At 44.0% G+C, this 21,426-nt stretch overlaps 1 protein-coding gene across 1 annotated transcript in view; it reads left to right on the forward strand.

Moving 5' to 3' along the window:
- The window catches only part of F13A1 (coagulation factor XIII A chain), a 143,551-nt gene that overhangs the window by 57,319 nt on the left and 64,806 nt on the right, over positions 1–21,426 (forward strand). The window contains exons 5-6 of the mRNA XM_027524821.1: positions 4,750–4,868; positions 7,052–7,159. Of these exons, the coding sequence (XP_027380622.1) occupies positions 4,750–4,868; positions 7,052–7,159 (227 nt within the window). The remainder of the gene's footprint in view (positions 1–4,749; positions 4,869–7,051; positions 7,160–21,426) is intronic.

Genomic DNA, 21,426 nt, shown 5'->3' on the forward strand with positions numbered 1-21,426 from the left:
TTCTAAGTTCTTAGAATAATGGGTTGATTTGTAGTACCACCAATACATTTTTTTAAATCACCTTGAAACTACAAATATTAAAATATTTCATGTGTCCTAATCTTTTGCAGTGACCATTATTTTTGGTATTTTAGTTGTCCCATTCTTGTCCAGTGGGAGTTTCTTTAAGTTGATTTCTGATTTCTTTGTCATGAGGCCTAGAATCTTGAACAGCCTTCTTGTTTTCTGGCAGGAAGAAGCACTTCAGTCTAGGCTTGTACATTTCCTGACCCAGACCTCTGATCATTTTTCTCAAGGAGCCCAGATACCTTTTAATGGGAGGGGAAAGGAGGAGAATGGTACTCAGAGATCATAATCAGGCTCAAGGGCACTTGCTGCTATTACATTGGTTGTTTTTTCTAGTTCTTTTCAGTGAGAAAAGACTGAAAAATTGTGAGAAAATGCATCATGAGTTTTTATGCTCTCTCTATTTTTTTTTTGCTAAGATCCTTTTATTTGATATTTTCTTATAATGGATTTAAGTTTTTGATTATTATAGTACACCCTGTTTAAAACACTTCAAAGTATTGCAAAGGCAGTGGAAATAGGAAAATCTGTTAATAATAATGTTTGCTGGTGAAAAATCATAGTGTTATTCGCTCAGTCATGGCTGACTCTTTGTAGCCCGCCAGGCTCCTCTGTCTATGGGATTCTCCAGGCAAGTATACTAGAATGGGGAGCCATTCCCTTCTCCAGCGGATCTTCCCAACTCAGGAATCGAACCCAGGTCTCTTGCATAGCAGGCAGATTCTTTACAGTCTGAGCCACCGGGGAAGCAGTGAATGCAAAAATTAATTTATCAAAAGCACAAGTGTATGGGAAAAATAACCAGCCTCTCCCTTCATATATATTCTTTCTTATTTTCTTTCTGTAACTTCCCAAAACAGAGATATTCAACAGTAGTTTAAAATGGCCATCTCCCAACATTTAAATGAATCAAATTCTCCAATGAGTGAATAAAATTATGAGTAGTAACCTGAAACTCAGCTGAGTAGGGCACTTTGGAGCCTTAAGTGGGAATGTCTTCCAATTTCAGAGTGATTTGTCTTCAATCTGTATCAATCATTTTAGTGAAAAATTAGAAAATAATTCTGGTGGAATGAGTTTCACCTCCCAACAAGATTAATAGATGCATTCACTGAAGTTTCTATTCTTCTTTTGTGGACTGTGAAGAAATGAATGGTAGCTGGAAGATCCATGGGATTCTAGGTCCAGTAGCAGATGGGATGACAATATACCAGGACAAAATCACCTATATTTTGACTTACAAAGGCAGCAATAGCTTTAAATTTGTGACTTAATTGCAGACCAGCTGCACTACAACTTTTTCAAATGACAAAAATTCAAAAAAATGTGTGTTACAAAACTGTCTCAGGAAAAGTGTCGTCTAACAAAACAAACGCACTGAAAAGGTATCTTGCTCGAGAGAGGTCAGCTTGGGAAAGTCGTTACCAAATCTAAACATCTTCTATTTCATACAAACTGTACTCAGAAATAGTTCTGAGACTTATTTCTGGCTGAAAGTATCAAAGGGTTTATTTGTCAAGAAAGAAACAGCTTAATTGACAAGGATGGATAGAATGAGTTCATACTCATCAAGATTTCTGCGGTGTTAGGGTACTAACAAACATCCTTTAATGGCAGAATGTGGTAATCATGGAATTAATTATTGCTAAAGTAGTTTTCAGATGAAAAAAGAGGAAAAAAAAAGCAAATTAAACTTGACACAACCTGACCAAACACGTGTCAATTTACAGTTTAAAGGTCATTTTACAAAATATCTACATTGACATAATAGGTTCCCCATAGTATTTTAAGATGGAAGTTCTTTTCATTTATCCTGGCAAGCTATAAATGAATAAATTATGCTGTTTAAAGACTTATTTAATATGCTTTTTTTAAATTAAATTTGCTGCTGCCATCTAGTCACTAAGTCGTATCTCTTTGTGACCCCATGAACTATAGCCCTCCAGGCTCCTCTGTCCATGGGATTTTTCAGGCAAGAATACTAGAGAGGGTTGCTATTTCCTCCTCCAGGGTATCTTCCCAACTCAGGGATTGAAACCGTCTTCTGCATTGGCAGGTGGATTCTTTACCACTGAACCACCAGGAAAGACCTTATTGAATTTATTTATTCAATAAGTTCTTCTTTCTCTTGAGTCCCAAAGAGAAAAAGGAAAGATCTGCCATTTAATAGATCAATAGAATCTGATTGATTCTATTGATACTCTGATACCTTAGAGTGACAGAAAGCAGAGTTACGGTTCCCTGGGAGGGTGGGAGGCCTGAGACAGGACTGGGAGGGAAGAATTACAGAGAGGAACAAGGAAACTTCTGGGTGACATATGTGTTTGTTGGGCTTCCCAGGCGCTGCTAGTGGTAAAGAACCCACCTGCCGATGCAGGAGACATACGAGACAGTGTTTCAATCCCTGGATTGGGAAGATCCCCTGGAGAAGGGCATGGCAACCCACTCCAGTATTCTTGCCTGGAAAATCCCTTGGACAGAGGAGCCTGGACAGCTATGGTCCATTGGATAACAAAGAGTCAGACACAACTGAAGGGACTTAGCACACACACGTGCATATGTTTATTATTTTGGTTGTGAAGTTATATACTTTAAATGTGTGCAGTTTGTTGGACAGTAGTAAATATGTAAATGTGTGTATGCGTGTGTCAGTGCACGCGTGTATTAACAGTTGCACGAAACCAGGCAAAGGTAACCAAGAGGCAAAGAACAGAAAGGAAGTTACAAGAAAGTGCTGGAGTACAGACCAGACCATGAAATCTCCAGAAGATTTGATCAAAGCTATAATACGGCCCAGAATGCGGATCCAAGCTGGTCGGATGGAGCAGCACTGGGCAAAGTTTAATATATACACAGGTCCCTGGTGCCCTCGTTACTATGCAGATTCTGACTGGGTCTGAGCTGGGGCCTGAAACTGCCTTCCTCACAAGGTTCCAGGTGGTGCTGACGCTGCTGGCCTTTCCACCATTCTGTGAACATCAGGGGGCTGGGACATTTGTTCTCAACTGTGGCTGCATATCAGACTCACTGGAGAGCTTAAAATTAACTCGTTAGTTAATTAATTCACTTTTTAAAACCCTGATGCCTGGATCTCACTCCCGCTCCCAGAGATTTTGATCCGATTGATCTAGAGTTCAACTCAGGAATCTACAGTTTTTAAATCTACCTGAATGATTCTAGTGTGCAACCTTGAATATTCATTGGAAGGACTGACACTGAAGCTGAAGCTCCAATACCTTGGCCATCGATGCAAAGAGCTGACTCATTGGAAAAGACCCTGATGCTGGGAAGGTTTGAAGGCAGGAGGTGAAGGGGTCAACAGAGGATTAGGTGATTGGATGGCATCACCGACTCAATGGACCTGAGTTTAAGCAAACTCCGGGAAATAGTGAGAACAGGGAAGCCTGGCGTGCTGTGCTCCATGGGGTCAGAGAGAGTCAGACACGACTGAGCAACTGAGCAACAACTCCAGAGGGATGGTCAAAAGCCTTACCAGGAAATGGGAAGGAATGATCCCTGATAAAGTAGCAGAATGGCAAGGACGACCTGGGCCAGAGAAATGTGATGAGCACGTCCCCGCTCAGAACTGAAACTGACCATTGCCAAGGCTGCACGCTGACCTGAGTGGGACTTAGACCTGTGCGGTCCCGTGTGCGGTCCCGTGTGCGGTCCCGTGTGCGTTAAAGACGCTTTTGCTGCTTTCATGCCTGGCCTGGGAGTAAGTACGAGACTGGTGCCTCAGCAGGCAGATGGGGAGCAAGGTTTTCCTGAGATTAGAGCCGCAGGCAAGAAGAGTCCCTGTGGGCGTCCTGGTGGCTCAGCGGTAAAGACTCTGCCTGCCAATGCAGGAGACGTAGGCTCGATCCTTGATCCGGGAGGAATCCACTTGCTGCTGAGCAGCTAAGGCCAGGAGCCGCAGCTATTAAGCCTGTGCCCTAGAGCCCGGGGAGGCATGACAAGAGAAGCCACCGCACTGAGAAGCCCTCCGATCACATCTAGAGAGAAGCACCCGCTCTCTACAACTAGAGAGAAGCCCACACAGCAGTGGAGACCCAGCAGAGCCAAAAATCAACAAACTAATTGTTTTTTTAAAAAATAAGAAAAGTCCTTGCAATGGAGGAAGACGATCAGAGAGGCCAGTTGGACACACTCTTACCAACACGAACACGCACACCAAAATTGTTCCTTGAAAGGAGACAACGCCCAGCCTCCCTCTTCTCCCCAGTGGGCCACAAACCAGGCATGACCCATGAGGCTCCAGCCTGCTAATGTGCCCCAGACTTGTTATAAAATCATCTCTAGTTCTTTTAATGTTAATACTTTGGAAATTAGTTTTTTGATCCGTGTTACAGATTTTTATCTGCATTATAGAATTCTGATTCTGAAACTACTGAGGCACCAGAATCCTAAAATGTTTCATGAGACTTATCAATTTAATTGTGCTACTTGGAACTTAGAGAGCCAAAACTTGTCAGCTTTTTGATGACAAATGTCATCATTTACAGACTGATCTTGGCCACTTCTGTTCACCATTGTTAAAATTACATATTGTGAAATGAGCTGCCTTTAAAAGACTTTTTCCCATTTGGTTGAGTAATTGCAATTTATGATCAGAATAAACTTTCAAGTGTATAGAAACGTTCTGGTTTGGTTAATAGTCATTATGTTTAAATTCCAATGCAGAGGATGCTGTGTACCTGGAAAATGAAAAAGAAAGAGAAGAGTGCGTCCTGAATGACATCGGGGTTATTTTTTATGGAGACTTCAACGACATCAAGAGCAGAAGCTGGAGCTACGGTCAGGTGAGCCACGCAACATTTGTCATTGTCAAGGACATCTTTACTCATGCTTTCAGTCCTGCGTATCACTGCAGGGTGGTGTATGTCAATGCTGGACAAGCACAATTTCCTGCTTTTCAGGATCTGAGGCTCTAAGACAGCCTGGGTGCAGACTTAGAAGGGCACCTGCCTAATTTATCAGCTGAAATCACATATTTCCGGTTATTACAATGTTACAGAGATCGGAGCCTGTGTGGTTGGCATGGCATTCCAGTGAGAAGCGCTTTGGCACTTCAGAGCAGTGAAATTCCATGAGCTCAGATTCTGGTATCCAACCTGCTTTCCTGCTGCTGTTGTGCTATGCTCAGTCACATCCTTCTCTTCGTGACCCCATGGACTGTAGCCCACCAGGCTCCTCCAGGCAAGAATACTGAGCTGCCATTTGCTACTCCAGGGGATTCTCCTGATCCAGGGATCAAACCCGTGTCTCCTATGTCTCCTGCTTTGGCAGACTGGTTCTATGCCACTAATGCCACCTGAGCAGGCTCTCCATCCTGGTTGGTTCTAACTAACTCTTGAGAATCACACGCCCACTGTTCAGCTTTGCCCACCTGCATTTCTGACGTCCCGCCAGGATAAGGATCAATGTTCTTCCCCGGTTTTGGGATCCTTGCCTGGCTCCCCAGTTCCAAGCCCTCCACTTCCTGAGTGACATACAACCCGTGACCATCGCTTATTGTCTGATGTCCTTGCCTTGGGTCCCTAATTCCTAACCTTTAGATATGATTCTATTTACACCGCCAGTGTGACAACAGAGAGAGAGAGCTAACAAGGAACAAAAACTCACACAGTTGGGTAGCAAGGAGGCCTGGGAAAGGGTGCCAAGCATGATGGGGGCCCTTAGCCAGCACGGACAGACGCCCCGGAGCACACTCGCCACTCACCTCTGCTCTCATTCGAGTCCATCAAGTTGGGTATTTCAGCCCAATCAACCAGCCAAGCCAGTAGTTTGCAATGAGGCAGTGTAACTAGCTCTCTGACGATGTCTTTACCATTCCTGTTGACCACTGTCACACCCCACAGACACAGCTGAAAGATGCTGCCTCACAGGAACCAGAGTAATGAGTTCTTTACGTACCTGGAGAGCTAGTGCGATTACCCATGCCTGCAGCCATCACGTCGGTTTAGGATACACCCAGAGTTGGTATTCTAATTGGATTTTAATCGAGAATTACATGTAATCAGCCATTAAGACAGTGGTGTCTGTCCTGACCACTTGGGTGGATAACATACAAGGTTTCTGCATTCAGGGAAATTTCCTGTACAGTGAGGTGCAGTATGGGTATCATCTTCCAATTTCACCATTTTAAAAAACTATTTTTGTCTTTGCTCCTTTTTTGGAAAATTCTGGTGTTCTGTGTTTCTAAGCAAATTGAACCGACTACCAGACTTGATAGTATAATCTTTCTCTAAACCTTCCTGACCTCTCTGACCCTGGAGGCCCCCTCGTCTCAGGAGAGAGGGAACCGTAGGCAGAGGCTCACTGCGTGAGGTCTCCAGCTTTGCCTGGTGCACGCGCTGCAGACCTAAATGCCTCCCAGAGCTGGACCTGGGAGCCGTTTATTTCTGAGACGCACAAACACTCATGTTACTTTTGAGGTCTCGAGACTCTGGCCTGACTATGGTTCATCCCAGTGAATGGTTCATCCCACTGCCTGATATCCCAAGAAGCAAGATATAGGAGAGATCCTCTGAATTAACCCTACAATGAACCCTACAATTTTCTAAAGAACATCAAGCCAGTTCTTGATTCTGTTTCCCTTTTTTTTGGCCCCACGGCCTGGCATGTGAGATCTTAGTTCCTAACAGGGGTTGAACTTGCACCCTTTACACTGGAAGCATGGAGTCTTACTCACTGGATTGCCAGGGAAGTCCCAGTTCATGATCCTTGAGCACAGCAGCTCGAGAGTAGTTCTATTTATATTTCTAGCTAGCTTTTAAGTTCTTATCCATTTTACTGAAAGATAAAAGAAGCTGTCTCTTTCCTTCCAACTTAAATATTTCACGCTAAAGATCATGAGTGATTTCCATACAGGAAATACACATTTCTAAACATTAGGCTGTGGTCTCATTTTATTTTTTGGCAGAGAATGTCTTATTTGCAGATTGGACATTAAGTAGTTTCTCATTTTTTTTCCCCCAAATAGTTTGAGGATAGCATCCTTGACGCTTGCCTGTTTGTGATGGACAAAGCGAATATGGACCTTTCCGGCAGAGGGAATCCCATCAAAGTCAGCCGTGTTGGGTCTGCCATGGTAAGAACAACTACTGATGGTTTAAATCAATTAGATAAGTCATTTGCCTCCATATGCGTGTCAGTTCAGTAAGAGCTGTTGAAACGGTGACTTACAGTCAATAAAGTTTTCCTTGGAAGAGTCTGTAATTCCCCGAGCTTGTCATGTGCCATGAAACTAAATTCTTGTCTCAGTACTGTATGTGGTTTTGGCTTCAGACAAATGCTAATAGGTGACATGATAGTACAGCCCGCTTATTCTTAAGTATCTTGGCCTGGGGAGTGAGAGGGACCATGATGAAATGTCAGTATCTGTAATCAATTGATCAATCAATCGATTGATCAAACACCAAGGAACAGCAAAACACACACACACACACACACTGTAAAGCCTAATTTATCTCCATTCACACCCTCAGTAAGAGTGAAGAAATAAACGACTAACGCTATTCTACTCCAACGATACCTCACCACAGGACTGTGTATTGACAGTTTATGAAATGGGTGTTGATTCTTCAGAGTAAACGCATGAGATGGGGGAAGGGCTGGCATCACTCACGCCATTTTGCAAGTTAGAAAGTGGTGTGCTGACAGTTGGGCAGTGACGAAGCCTCAGTCCTCAGCTGGATCCCAGGTCCGCTGACTCCAGACCTTGGCATTTTCCATCTTCCTTGCTGGTCTCGGCAGGAGATCCTGAAGCATCTTTGAGAACACACAGACCCTGCACTGGAACCGCTTCCTGAGGGAGGAGACACTACTCTCATGGGCCAGGAGGCTGGGAGTCCCGGGTGGGCAGCGGATTAAACGTGTTGTCTAGGTCCTGGGCAGCCCTGGACTGTACTGACGTGTGGGACACACAGATCCTGCCCGTGGTGCATGAAAGCGAGTCACATGTGTCAGACACAAGCAGCGTGTGCACATGTACTCATTCGCTTCAGTCCTGTCTGACCCTGCGACACTACGGACTATAGCCCGTCAGGCTCCTCTGTCCATGGGATTCTCCAGGCAGGAATACTGGAGTGGGTTGCCATGCCCTCCTCCAGGGGATCTTCCCGACCCAGGATCGAACTTGCATCTCCTGTGTTTCCTGCACCCACTGAGCCACCTGGGGAGCCCAAATATAAGCAGAACATTCCTGAAAAAAACACCAAGCTCGGTGCTGTTGCTACTTCATTCAATCAAAGACTAAGCAAAAAATACTCCTTTTGCTACCAATTTTCTTAAGCTCTTCTTTAAAGACTTTTTTTATGTGGATCATTTTTAAAGTCTTCATTGAATTTGTTAGTATATTGCTTCTGGTTTATGTTTTCGTTTTGTGGCCATGAGATCTCAGCTCCGCGACCGAGGACTAAACCCACACGCCCTGCCCTGGAAGGCAAGATCTTAACCACTGAGCCACCAGGGCAGGCCCCCAATATCCTAAAGTTTTATTTTTTAAAATATCTCTCTGAAAGACTGCTATCTTTGAGTCTGATTTGAGTGAAATAAAATCAAATATCAATTTTATAAAAATATTAGATTGAAAATAATAGGAAATGCAATTTCTGGTTAGCACTTAAGAACAAAGATTGTTAAATTAACAACTAGGCTATGTGTAAATTTAAGAAAAGTAGAACTTAAAGAGGAAAGAAAGGTAAAAACGAACATCTAAAGGCAGTTATTTTTGTTGTTAGTTTTGTCTGTGACATAAAATATGCAAGTGGAAAGACAATGAATTCTAAAGAATTCAGGAATTTCTTTTTAATACTATTTATAACAACATACATGAGACCTTCGGTCACTGTTTTTCCTGATTCACAGATAAGAGCCCCTTTTCCTTCTTTGAAGTTACCCTGACAGTTTTGCAGTGAGAAAGAAAGCAGTTACTGGCAGTGGTTGGATATAAATGAATTCCTTAAGCACTCTGAAATGATGCTCACCAGCCCGAGCTTACTCACACATCATGTGTATTTTTACGAGTGTAGAGATCACTGCCTAACACAAGCAAAGCGAGCGGGAGGTGAACAGGAAGCGATGAACCCGGTACTTCCTATGGTGGCACCTGGCCAAGTGAAAGCTGAGTCTTGAACGAAGCACCTCTATCCTAATGCAAACTGCCTTGCAATGTTACTAATCATAAAAGGCCGATGAAGTTCTGATTTTGAAGATCTGTAACCCACTTACAAGATACAGAACTAGGCAGGATCTATTTGGGGGTTTGGTTTGGTTTTCTTTCTGGAGGGGGAGGCCTTGGGTGTTAGGGGAGAACACCCCCCCAACTCTAGGCAGTATCTTTTTCTTCACTGCCACCATTGTTTACATCCACAAAACGGATGTTTGATAGTTTTCAAAATCGTTTTACATCTACTATCTCCTTTAATCCTTAGAAGAGCTCCAAAATCCATTCAGTTCTAGTGATTTTAGAAATTAAAGCATTGAGCCTCTAAAAATCAACAAAAAACATGAAACTTTCCCAAGAAATCAATTGTTTTCTGGTTACTCTGGGAGCTCCTCTCCTGTTCACAAGTCCTGGAAATCTATCATGAAATTGCTGAGGGAAGTCAGGCAAAGACCGAAAGAAAAATAAATAAAACAAAACCACCTCAAATTTCTCAGTAAAGATTTGCCTTAAAATATGAGAAGACATATTTAGGGAGCTCAGAAAGAAAGTGTTGTGAAATTGCTTGAGTTTAGCCAGAACCCTGGGTCCGAGCAGATGGGCCCGTTTCTGAGCAGATGTTTTCTAGGGAGTTGGTCCCATCCACCGGAAGAACAGAGGGAGCTGTGTGTGGTCACTTTCAAACTTCTCAACCCTCTCCCCAGCCTGGTCAGAGGCAGGGAATTCTTTTTATAGGAAACACATTCTGGAACCAGATGCATCATGACATGCAAACGCTCTGGGAGGGATAACACACGGGCCACAGTTCATGCCAATATGAAAGTGATGGCAGGCAGAAATTTCCTGGGGTCAGCCGTTGCCAGGACGGAGTGGATGAGCGGCCTGGTGCTGGCTGGGCCCCTGAGGAGGGTAGAGGCAAGAACAGATGACGGGGGCCCCAGAGACAGATTTGCTCCCTGTGGTCACGGCCAAGGCTGGCACTGAAGACGAGCCAGGAATCTGCGGAAAGAAGATGGGTGCTCAGTGCGATCTAAGCACAGATAATAAATAACTTTGGTCTTTCTAACGATGATGATGATAATGACGGTGTCAGTCTGGCTGTACAGTGCCCAGATAAAAATCTTTATTGCCTAGTATTTATTACCTTGGATGGTTCTTTTTAAAAATATTTATTTGTCTGTGCCAAGTCTTAGCTGAGGCATGCAGGATCTTGGACCTTTGTCATGGCACTTTGGGTCTTTTAGCTATGACATATAGGATCTAGTTCCCTGACCAGGGGTCGAACCCAGGCCCCTGCACTGGGAGCTGGGAGTCTTAGCCACTGGGCCACCAAGGAAGTCCCCCTTGGTGGTTCCTTGGCGTGGGGGCTGCCCTACACACCAGAGGACGTTTAGGAGCATCCCTGGCTTCTACCCCAGAGATATCAGCTCACCAGTTGTGACAACCAAGAAGGTCTTTTGATATTTCCAAACGGCCTCTGAGGTCTAAGTCACGGCCCCAAGCCCCTCCGAGGCTCAGTCTCCCTGCCTGTGCAATGATCACAGCCTTTTCTTCTGGCCTGCGTGGATGATCTACCTTCCGACCTTGTTCAAAACCTGTGCGTTTCCTTTCTCTGCTGAAGAGAAGGTGGAGACAGCATCCCCGGGGGAGCCTGGCCCAGGTCACATCGGGCCTCTCGGTTCTGACCCTTCCTCCCACTTCCTGTGTGACCCGGGGCCCAGTCCTCAACCTCTGCAGGCCTCACCTCATCTTTAAAATGGAATTCTGTCTCTGTCCTCAGATCACATTTGTTATTCCCGGTGGCAGCAAGAACATCCTTTTCTTCTTCAAAACAGTGTTCCTTTTTCTTCTATTTTTTCTCCTTTATACATTCCGTATCTTATTTGGTTCTTATTTTGAGTTGCTGTTACTCCACTTTGATGTGAAAATCGGAAAAGTTTATGACAATCTGGACAGCCTTGGGCTACTGGGTTTACCCAGGAGAAAGAAAGTTTAAAACTCCTGTGATCTCATCGTCTGGGGATTGGTCCTGAGATCTGTAACCTTACATAAGTGAACTTTTATTTAGGCTTTTCTAACTACTGAGTGGGGCATTTTACCAAAGCTACACTGCAGATTGATTCAAGGGAGGAAATTGTTTTTAAGAGATTAGGGGAAAACAGAAGAGACTTGCCCCAAATTACACTTCCTCCTTTAAATCACCTTGCTTGCTGGCTGTTTGCTTTCCACCTCGTATCCGATGTGACCGTCCCCACCAAGACAATAGCCAGGAGATGTGCCAGCAAAATTTTAGAAGAATGTTTTGTGCCATCCGAAAACTTATTTTGCTCACGCCCACTAATAAAGTATTCCATCCTTGGCCCTGAATTACTGAGAAGTAACCTGACATGGCCAACCTAAAGACAGCTCAAATGGCAAAGAGTCTGCCTGCAATGCAGGAGACCTGGGTTCGATCACTGGGTCAGAAAGAAGACCCTGGAGAAGGAAATGGCAACCCACTCCAGTACCCTTGTCTAGAGAATCCCATGGACAGAGGAGCCTGGCAGGATACACTCCATAACTTTGCAAAGAGTTGGAAATGATTGAAGCGACTTAGCACCCACACACGGCCTGAGATGGAATCTGAGCCCGGGTCAGATTATCAAAACAGGTATGCTGCGCCTCGTGACGAGAACTGCAGGGTCCTGGGGGAAAGGAAAATAGCCTGCTCCTTAACTGCTGGGTGGGCCCTGGGCCTGCCTGTTTCTGCCCCATGAGTGACTGGATCTGATAGCAGCTATGGGCAGAGCTCTCCAGGGAGGCGCGCTGCCCCAGCCGTGGCCACCATGCTTGCAGACACTGCTCACTTATTCCCCGTGGAAGTCCTCGCGGGTTTGCTCCTTTGAGCTGAGACTTATTAACAGGAGATCTGTGTCAAAATGCACATAGAACCAGTACGTGAGATCTGGAGGACTCTCCGGGGGTCTTGTAGGTAAAGGAGTGAAGGCCCTTGGAAGTGATGTCATTCAAGGTCACATGGCCAGTAAGTGGCTGAAACAGAGTTAGATATTGTCCTTGCTCTCAAGTCATATTAGACCTTAGGGGGTGAGCACCAGCACACTCACACTGATAACACAATTCCTACATCAAGTTATGTAGCTATCTCCTAGAAAAGAAGGGCCCAAGGGAATGGGTTCTGGAAGAGGTGAAGTTTGAAGTAAGGGATAAGTGAAGATAGGCATAAATCAGAGAATCCCAAATAGCCAGAGGCATTGAGCCCCTGGGAAAGAGTTCCCGAAGAAGACTAGGCACCAAACGCGGTTTGATGGTGGCACAGGTGGTTGTGATGCCATGACGGTGGTGATGCTGATAACAGGGATGATGGTGGTGCTGTGGTTCGGTGATGGGAGCAGTAATTGCTGTAAAGACGTTGATGGTGGGAAAGCACTCAATATGAACTCATTCATTCAACAAATATTTATTGAGAATCTCCAGTCTAGGTTCATTTCGGTTCAGTTCAGTCACTCAGTCTTGTCCAACTCTTTGTGACCCCATGGACTACAGCACACCAGGCTTCCCTGTCCATCACCAACTCCCACAGTTTAAACTCATGTCCATTGAGTCGGTGATGCCATCCAACCATCTCATCCTCTGTTGTCCCCTTCTCCTCCTGCCTTTAATCTTTCCCAGCATCATGGTCTTTTCAAATGAGTCAGGCAGCCAAAGTATTAGAGTTTCAGTTTTAGCATCAGTCCTTCCAATGAATACTCAGGACTGATTTCCTTTAGGATGGACTGATTGGATCTCCTTGTTGTCCAAAGGACTCTCAAGAGTCTTCTCCAACACCACAGTTCAAAAGCATCAATTCTTCGGTGCTCAGCTTTCTTCACAGTCCAACTCTCACATCCATACATGACCACTGGAAAAACCATAGCCTTGACTAGATGAACCTTTGTTGGCAAAGTAATGTCTCTGCTTTTTAATATGCTGTCTAGGTTGGTCATAGCTTTTCTTCCAAGGAGTAAGCGTCTTTTAATTTCATGGCTGCAATCACCATCTGCAGTGATTTTGGAGCCCAAGAAAATAAAGTCTGTCACTTTTTCCATTGTTTCCCCATCTATTTGCCATGAAGTGATGGGACCAGATTCCATGGTCTTAGTTTTCTGAATGTTGAGTTTTAAGCCAACTTTTTCACTTTGCTCTTTGACTTTCATCAAGAGGCTCTTTTCTTCTCTGCTGTCTGCCATAAGGGTGGTGTCATCTGCATATCTGAGGTTATTGATATTTCTCCTGGCAATCTTGATTCTAGCTTGTGCTTCTTCCAGCCCAGCGTTTCTCATGATGTACCCTGCGTATAAGTTAAATAAGCAGTGTGACAATATATAGCCTTGACGTACTCCTTTCTGGACTTAGAACCAGTCTGTTGTTCCATGTCCAGTTCTAACTGTTGCTTCTTGACCTGCGTCCAGATTCCATGTATTCAGATTCCATGCATGCTAAGTTGTTTCGTCGTGTCCAACTCTTTGCGACTCTATGGACTGTAGCCCACCAGGCGCCTCTGTCCATGGGATTTTCCAGGCAAGAACACTGGAGTGAGTTGGCATTTCCTCCTCCAGGGGATCTTCCCAAACCCAAGGATCAAATCAGTGTCTCTTATGTCATCTCCTGCATTAGCAGGCGGGTTCTTTACCACTAGCATCACCTTAAGTCTAATTACAATTGTAAACAAAATAGTTTCTGCCTCCACAGAGCTAACAGTCTAAGAGAAGAGACAGACTTGAAAGAAGAACTTGTCAACAGAGTATACCAAAGTCTCTGATGAAATAAGCATAGGGTTGTAGGAGAAAGCAAACCCCTGAAGCTTTGCTCACAGTTTTCCCAGCACAAAGCAGTATCCTGACAAGTGTTGGGACATAGAGTGAAAAGGCAGAATGATTAACCAAGACCCATAGCAATGATAAGCCACGTGATTATTCATAAAAACCCTTTTTTCATGGTGGGAATTATACCCAAATAGCCATCACCAAAAGCACTGCAGGAAAACGTAGTCAGAAGGAAACTTTCTTCTCTGGGGACTTACTTGATTCAATTGCAATTTTTTTTTTTTAAAGGTGACATTAAGAGGAAAATCTGGAAGGAGAGAGAAGAAAAAGTATCAATATACTAGTTAGGTATTTTTAAATTCCAGTCTTTGCACTGTTGCCAGCCTGGACTTGCCTGCTTCCCTTGAGGTGTACACATTTATTTTTGACCCTGGACTTTTGCTAATATCGAACCACAATGCCATCATTAATCCCCATTAATACCTTATTCTAGCTGTGCCTTTTGGGAACTAACTCAAGATTGGACTTTTTTTTTTTAGCCAATCGATGTTCAGTATACTCTTTAGTGTTATAAAAAAAATATCTTGAACCCCAGCTACTAAATCAAACTGACCACAAGTGGAGTAGGTCCTGGAGTTTCCCAGAGCCCAACACAAGATAAATGACTGTAGGCCTTGGAGACGAAATGGACTTCAGGGCTTCTGATCCCCAAGCTTACGTGGTCTCACAGATAAACCGTAAATAAAGCTACTTTTCACTCTGTCCATCTTTCTTCCTCTTCATCTTGTCCCAGTACTTCGACAGTTTTTCTCTTTTTTTCCCCTTCCAAGCATGAAAAAGACAGTCACAACATTACTACTTTGATATTTTGCTCAGCAGCTCCACAGAAAGCTACTGCAAAACCCTGCTTAATTCTTCCCCAGTTGTTTGCTCGGCCATCTCATGGAAAGCTTCACATTCAGCAAACCTCTTCATGCAGCAAACTATCTCAAGTATTCAGACCACATTTACAAATTCACTTGGATCGGGAATTCCATGCAGCTACCTCAAATGAACTTTCGAATCACAAGTAAATACATGAAGTCTAGTCCCTGGTCATATATATATAGGCCAGCCACAGTGCAGCTCCCTAAAAGTTTTATTTAAAAAAATTAAAATGTTAAAGCACTATATAACTGCTCCTTTGGTTTATAAGCAGCTAAAATCCTTTTCTTGGGGTGAACTGTCCTGGAGAAATCTGAGGACTGGGGTGTTCCAGGGTCCTTGTCCTCAGCCATTTCCCCTTGAGGAGCTTCTTCACATTTCCCCATATGAATCTTATATTTGGAAAAATTTCATCTATCAAAAAAAAAAAACCCCACCAGGATTATTAAAAATAACTTGTTTCCCCATTCTTGTGTCAGAGGTTTATCTAACTGCCAATCAAAACTTCTAATGGGAGTGCCACCATTCCCATTAGACCCGGTACCACCTTTGTGAAGGTCAGGATACAGCTCCCTTTGGTGTTGAGAAGGACGGCAATGTCTCACACACCCACAGGGTCTTGCAGATGCCTAAGTTAAAATTTCCAGGCTGGTGACCATTGCCAGATGTAGGATTCTCAATGGATTTCTGCTCCGATCCAGAGTTTCTGGAGCTCTGACCCTATCTGTTTTCTTAAAGTGTTGTTTTCTCTCTCTGCCATTCGTGCCCGGGGATGCCAAGAATGGGGCTCCTCATTCAGGGAGAGCAGGAAGAGCTAGAGGCCTCGGGTGACTCGGCGACCTTTCCAGTGGCGACACAGCTCAACCAGGAGCTCCCGAGGGCGGCAGCTTTGGAGAATCTACCAGCTAGGATTCATGAAAAACCTGATTGTAGTCCAACAGGGTGAAATACTAACTCTAGTCAGGGTTTATTTAACTCTTAAAGTTGGATTCAAGGTACCCACGAGCGCAGGAGGCCTTCCTGTGGTTCAGGAATGGCCAAGGGCATCCAGTGATGAACGGGGGAGTACTGAGTCAAGACCACCTCCAGCACCTTTCAAACTAAGCATAATGCCACGTCATTCAAGGGCTTCCCGGGTGGCTCAGTGGGTAAAAAATGTGTCTGCCATGTAGGAAATAAAGGTTCAGTCCTGGGTGGGGAAGAGCCTCTGGAGGAGGGCATGGCTACCGACTTCAGCAGTCTTGTCTGGGAAATCCCATGGACAGAGGAGCCTGGGGGGCTACAGTCCGTGGAGTCGAAAAGAGTGGGACACAACTGAGCGTGCACGAATTCACCAGGGATTTACGTTTGTGTTTATGGAAGACCTTGACACAAGTGACAAATATACTGGAAGCCAGTAGAAAATTTGAATTTCCCTAACAGAAATTGTTTTCATAGCCAGTTTTGAGAAATCGTATCCATTTTGTAAGTAAGCGATGTGCAGCAAAGAGCAGGAGTAGCAGGACGTCAGATGACTTGTCCAAGGTCGCTGGTCAAACGAAAGGATCTCGGGGTCCCGGACAGCACCCCTCCACAGACGCCGCTGCACGCCCCTGTGTCTGTCCTCTGCCTGTCCTCTGCCTGCGTCACGTGAGCTCCCTGGATACAGATGCCATCCTCTTACAAGTCCTGTCTTTTTCAGTCCTTCGCTCTTAGCCTGGGGTGGAGGAGGTTGATGAGACAATGAACTGTTCAGACATCATTTTTTTTCCCTCCTATGATAAAAGCCAGCAATGTAATGAAGTTTCCATTTGTCCGCAAACAGCTTGGTCTCTCCGTTATTAAGGTTGCATTTCTTATGCCCGGGCTCCCCATATTTTGGGAGAAAAACAGACATTTATTATAAGCCATCTCTCGAATATGATGATCACAGTCAATCTAAATGTCTGCTTTCCCTGAATTGCTTCCTGGAATGAGGTCTCAACGCTGCATCTATTTTGTAATCACATCGGCTGTTTCTGAAACACAGGGACACTTTTCAGCGGCCCTTCCGAGCTCTGCAGTGGGGGCTGCTCTGGTCTCTTGGGACAGACACCCCCTGGAGGGGCGAACAGAAGTGCGGCAAAGCCAGCATCCCCCTTTGGACAGGTCCTCTCAGGGCATGCACTCTGCATCCCTTCCTGCCCTCCCTCCTTCCCCTGTCCTGTCTCTTGACGTCCTTTCCCATCTGCTTCCTGCTCTACTCTTTCCCTTTCCCGCTCATCCATCCATGCACCCATTCGTTCATCCATCCACGCTTTCGTTCAGACACTTCGGGAGGCCTGTTCTGCATACCAGCCCTGCACCGCGCAGCAGTGGACAAGCAATGAAAAAGAAGCAGTGCTTGGACAGCTTAAAATCTCAGTATCTCTGTCTCTCTCGGTCCACCTTTTGTTATTCTCTCATGATAGTCATTAGTAAAATACGTTTGGACCAAATAAGGATCCTTAGTTACTAAGGAAGACAAGATTAATCATCTCTAGTTGTAATGATTTTCATGAAAAATGAGTCTCATTACCCACTCCTGTCAGTGTGTGCATGCGTGCTCGGTCACTTTAGTCGTGTCTGACTCTTTGGGACCCCATGGGCTGTAGCCTGCCAGGCTCCTCTGTCCATGGGGTTCTCCAGGCAAGAATGCTGGAGTGGGTTGCCATCTCCTCTCCAGGGGATCTTCCCAAGCCAGGGATCGAACCCGCATCTCCTGCACTGCAGGTGGATTCTTTACCCACTGAGCCGCCTGGGAAGCCCCGCTCCTGTCAGAGCTTGTGTCAAATATACAAAGCAAAGCACATTTGAATTGTGGTTGTGTGCTTCACAGCAGAGGTTAGGGTTAGTTCCTGTGGTTTGTTGATGTCGTTGTTGTTGAATTAAAATTTACATGCAATGAAACATGGATATTAAATGTAAAATTCAATGAGCTTTGATTCGGATAATCACCACCCCAACCCAAATTTAGACATTACCACCAGCCCAGAAATTTCCCTTGTGCTCTCTTGTAGTCAACCCACATCCCCAGAAACAACTATGATCCTGATTTCTTAGAATAGATTAGATTTGCCTGTTCTTAAACTTTGCATAACGGGTTTATACCCCAGTCACTATTTGGGGCTGGTGTTCTTTCCTCAGTCTGTTCTTACACATGCTTCAGCTTGTTCCTTGGTATTGCTGAGCAGTGTTTCACCAAGCTCGATTTCCCAATCTGTCATCCATTCACCTGTGGATGGACACTTGGGATGCTTCCAATTTGGGACTGTTGTGTATTAAGCTATTAAGAAGACTCTTGTACAAGTCCCTTTGTGTACGTATATTTTTGTATTTCTGAGATAAGCGGTTAAAGCAGGCATGTCTAAATCATAGGGCATGTATATGTTTCACTTTATAAGAATCTGTCCATTTTCCAAAGTGACTGGAACCCTGGAGCGTCACGGACGCAATTAGACACACACTGTACAACCTCCTCCCACAATTAAGACTGACCTTCACCAGACTGTACGTGGGCGCTGTTCACAAAAGCTGCATGGGTTCTTCTTCAAGGAAAAGCTCTTCTCCCTCCCAAATTTAACTCTCTGCCTTTGAAACTAGCTCAAGTTGTCCAAAATTTATATCCAATGGTCTTCGAAAAATGATTACAGGCAAAATCAGGTATTCTGCAAGAATTACAGAAATCTTACCCTTTATGAGAACATAACTTCAACAGTGAAATTTAATAGAATATAATAGGTTTATAACAGAGAAAAGTCACCTTATCAAAGCCATATAAAATGTGCTCACAGGATAAGAAAATACCTTTACATATTTAAAAAGAAGCAGAAAAAATAGTAATTATGCAAAATGCAATGGACCTAAGCCTGAATTCAGAGAGGCAGCCCACCCTGCTGGGCACAAAAGGAATTTTAACTATTCTCTCCTCTCAGGTAAATATTTGAGAAAATTCTAAACATGTTTAAAGAAGAAAATAGCAATTATGTGTATTCGCATTGCAAGAATTGAGCACAGCATATTGGCATATCTGCTTCCAGTTTTTTTTTTAATGAAAAGTCTATTATAATTTTTGGTTAAAAAGATAATAATGCTCTCTAAAAAAGAATTCAAACAATCAAGAAAAATTTAAAGATAAAAATTCAAAAAAAAATCATACTTGCAAAACTCTTCTTCAAGTGTTCTATTTGCTGTAATTAATAACTGTAGATAAAATCTTGACTCTCCAGTCCAAGACTAGTTTGATTTCACCTCTGAATGACTGTTTGAGGCCAGTGTATTTCATTCTACCCTTTTATACCCTGAGACAGATTGGAACAGAAAAGGGCATTATTGGTCTCTGCTCTTTCTTTGAGGATTCTTTTAAATGTCTCATTCCAGAATCCACTCCATCTACCTGGAGGCAGATCTCGTTCCCACGAGGGGATGACTCTGGATTTCCATTATTTCCCCACTGCAGTCCCAGACTCTTACCTTTTTAGGGCTATAGACCCTTTTCCACCCCTTTCTACACAGCTATTATTTCCATGAATCCCACCAGAACAAGGAAAAAAAAATCTGCATTCTAATTCAGCTTGCTTCTTTCCAGATTTTGAAATGCAAATGTATAGTCTCAGGATTTTGTTGACTTGACAGTTAGGCTTCTGAAGTCCTGCTGCTGAAGCTGAGCCATGCTGCCCCTCTGTCCACCTCTAAACCTCCGTCTTTTCTTGGACCAGCTTTTGAAATGTCCCTGAATTATGTCCTGCCACTGAGGCTGCTGATAGTGACTTTTGAAGGGTCTGGTTTTTAAATTTTTTCCAATATCGTAGGTATTATGAAAGGACAATTTAGTAAACCCTTGCTGAGGCTGAATAATGTCCAAAGTTCTGGGCTCATCTTGTCTCCTTGACCACCAGTGATTCAGGACCAAGACATTTCATTCTGCCGTTCGTCCAACTCTGAGCTCGTGGTAGGGTTTCAACAGTCAGCTGTGGCAGGAAGAGGGACCAACATGCCCTTGACCTGCCCCCCACGCCAATCTTGTTGTCTCAGGAGGAGAACATGACTTTACCCCTTTACACATGTCACTTAAGACTTATCTCTTTCAGTATCTGGGCTCCCTAGAAATCAATTTCCTAATTAGAAAACAGTAGCTAATCTGGCCAAATGCTAATAAATGAGAAGTGTGATTTGTCTAGAATGAGGGAACAGCTCAGCATTAACAATTAAAAGGACTGTAGAGGAGAGAGCTCCTTTTCTTTCTCTTCCCTTTGGCTGATTGGTCTCAGCTATAGGCTATAAATAATACTTTTAATTAATGGCTATTTGAAAGTCAGTCATCAGAACCTTAGTTTAGGAACTTTTACCTCTGAGATTCATTGCCCTATTCTATTTATTAATGATAAGGATAAATAACTGGTAATGTGAGTTAAAGCTGGATCCACTTACAAATATCAAGCTACATCATAACACTCTTCAGGCTTCACTATAATAGATGCAGATTTAGATAATCAATTCAACTGCAAGGAGAGTTATTGATCATGAATAGAACCAAAGTTGTCAGCTAAACGCTGCTGCATGCCAGTCATTTCATGGACTTACAGGATAAAGTCAAAGTTAATGTCAAAGGCATGAGTTTGCAATTAGTTGGGTCTAAAGACTCAATTTTTTTGTATATTGAACAAATTAACTGGGTATTTGTGACGGTTTAGACTCTTAGTTTGTCCAACTTTCTGTGGTCCCATGGACTGTAGCCCACCAGGCTCCTCTAAAATATGCTGTCCATGGGATTTTCCAGGCAAGAATACTGCAGTGGATTGCTATTTCTTTCCAGGGGATCTTCCTGACCCAGGGATCAAACCCTGGTCTCCTCCACTGAAGGCAGATTCTTTACTGACTGAGCCACCGAGGAGTCCGGTGGCCGGGTATTTCCCTTCACGTTAACCCAATGGTACAGAGTCAAAAGGGAAAAACAGTAGAAGTTGCGTGTGCTTGCACTTCTTAAGCGTTTTCTTCTAGTGCTTTCTACTTCCTCCAGTATTGCCTACTTACATAATTCTTGTTGCAGGTCCCTGAACTTGTCATAGTTCTTCATGGTACCAAGCAATTATCCAAACTCTTTCTTCCATGTAGATAACCTTTGCTGAACCTCAGCCTCTCAAGACCTGGCTTTCATGTCGTTCTCTCTCCCCGGCTCACCACAGCCACCACCACCCTCCAATCTAAGAAAGCTGATGACTCCCTCTGTTGGGAGTCCACTCTCCCTGGACGTCTTTCTGCATTAGGAACCTTTCCTTCTGCTTGATGGGTTCCTCTTCCATCTCCTTCCACAGAGAAGATCTTAGTCTTATTCAGATGCACAATGCCTACATGCTTGTTGGATATACAACGGATTATTCCACAACTATTGAACACCTGCTCGTTGCCAATACTTGTTAGAAGTCAGAAAGGCATAGATTTTTATCTGTGTTCTCAATATGCTCATGA

This window comes from Bos indicus x Bos taurus, chromosome 23 (genome assembly GCF_003369695.1).
Source record: "Bos indicus x Bos taurus breed Angus x Brahman F1 hybrid chromosome 23, Bos_hybrid_MaternalHap_v2.0, whole genome shotgun sequence".
Classification (NCBI taxonomy): Eukaryota; Metazoa; Chordata; class Mammalia; order Artiodactyla; family Bovidae; genus Bos; species Bos indicus x Bos taurus.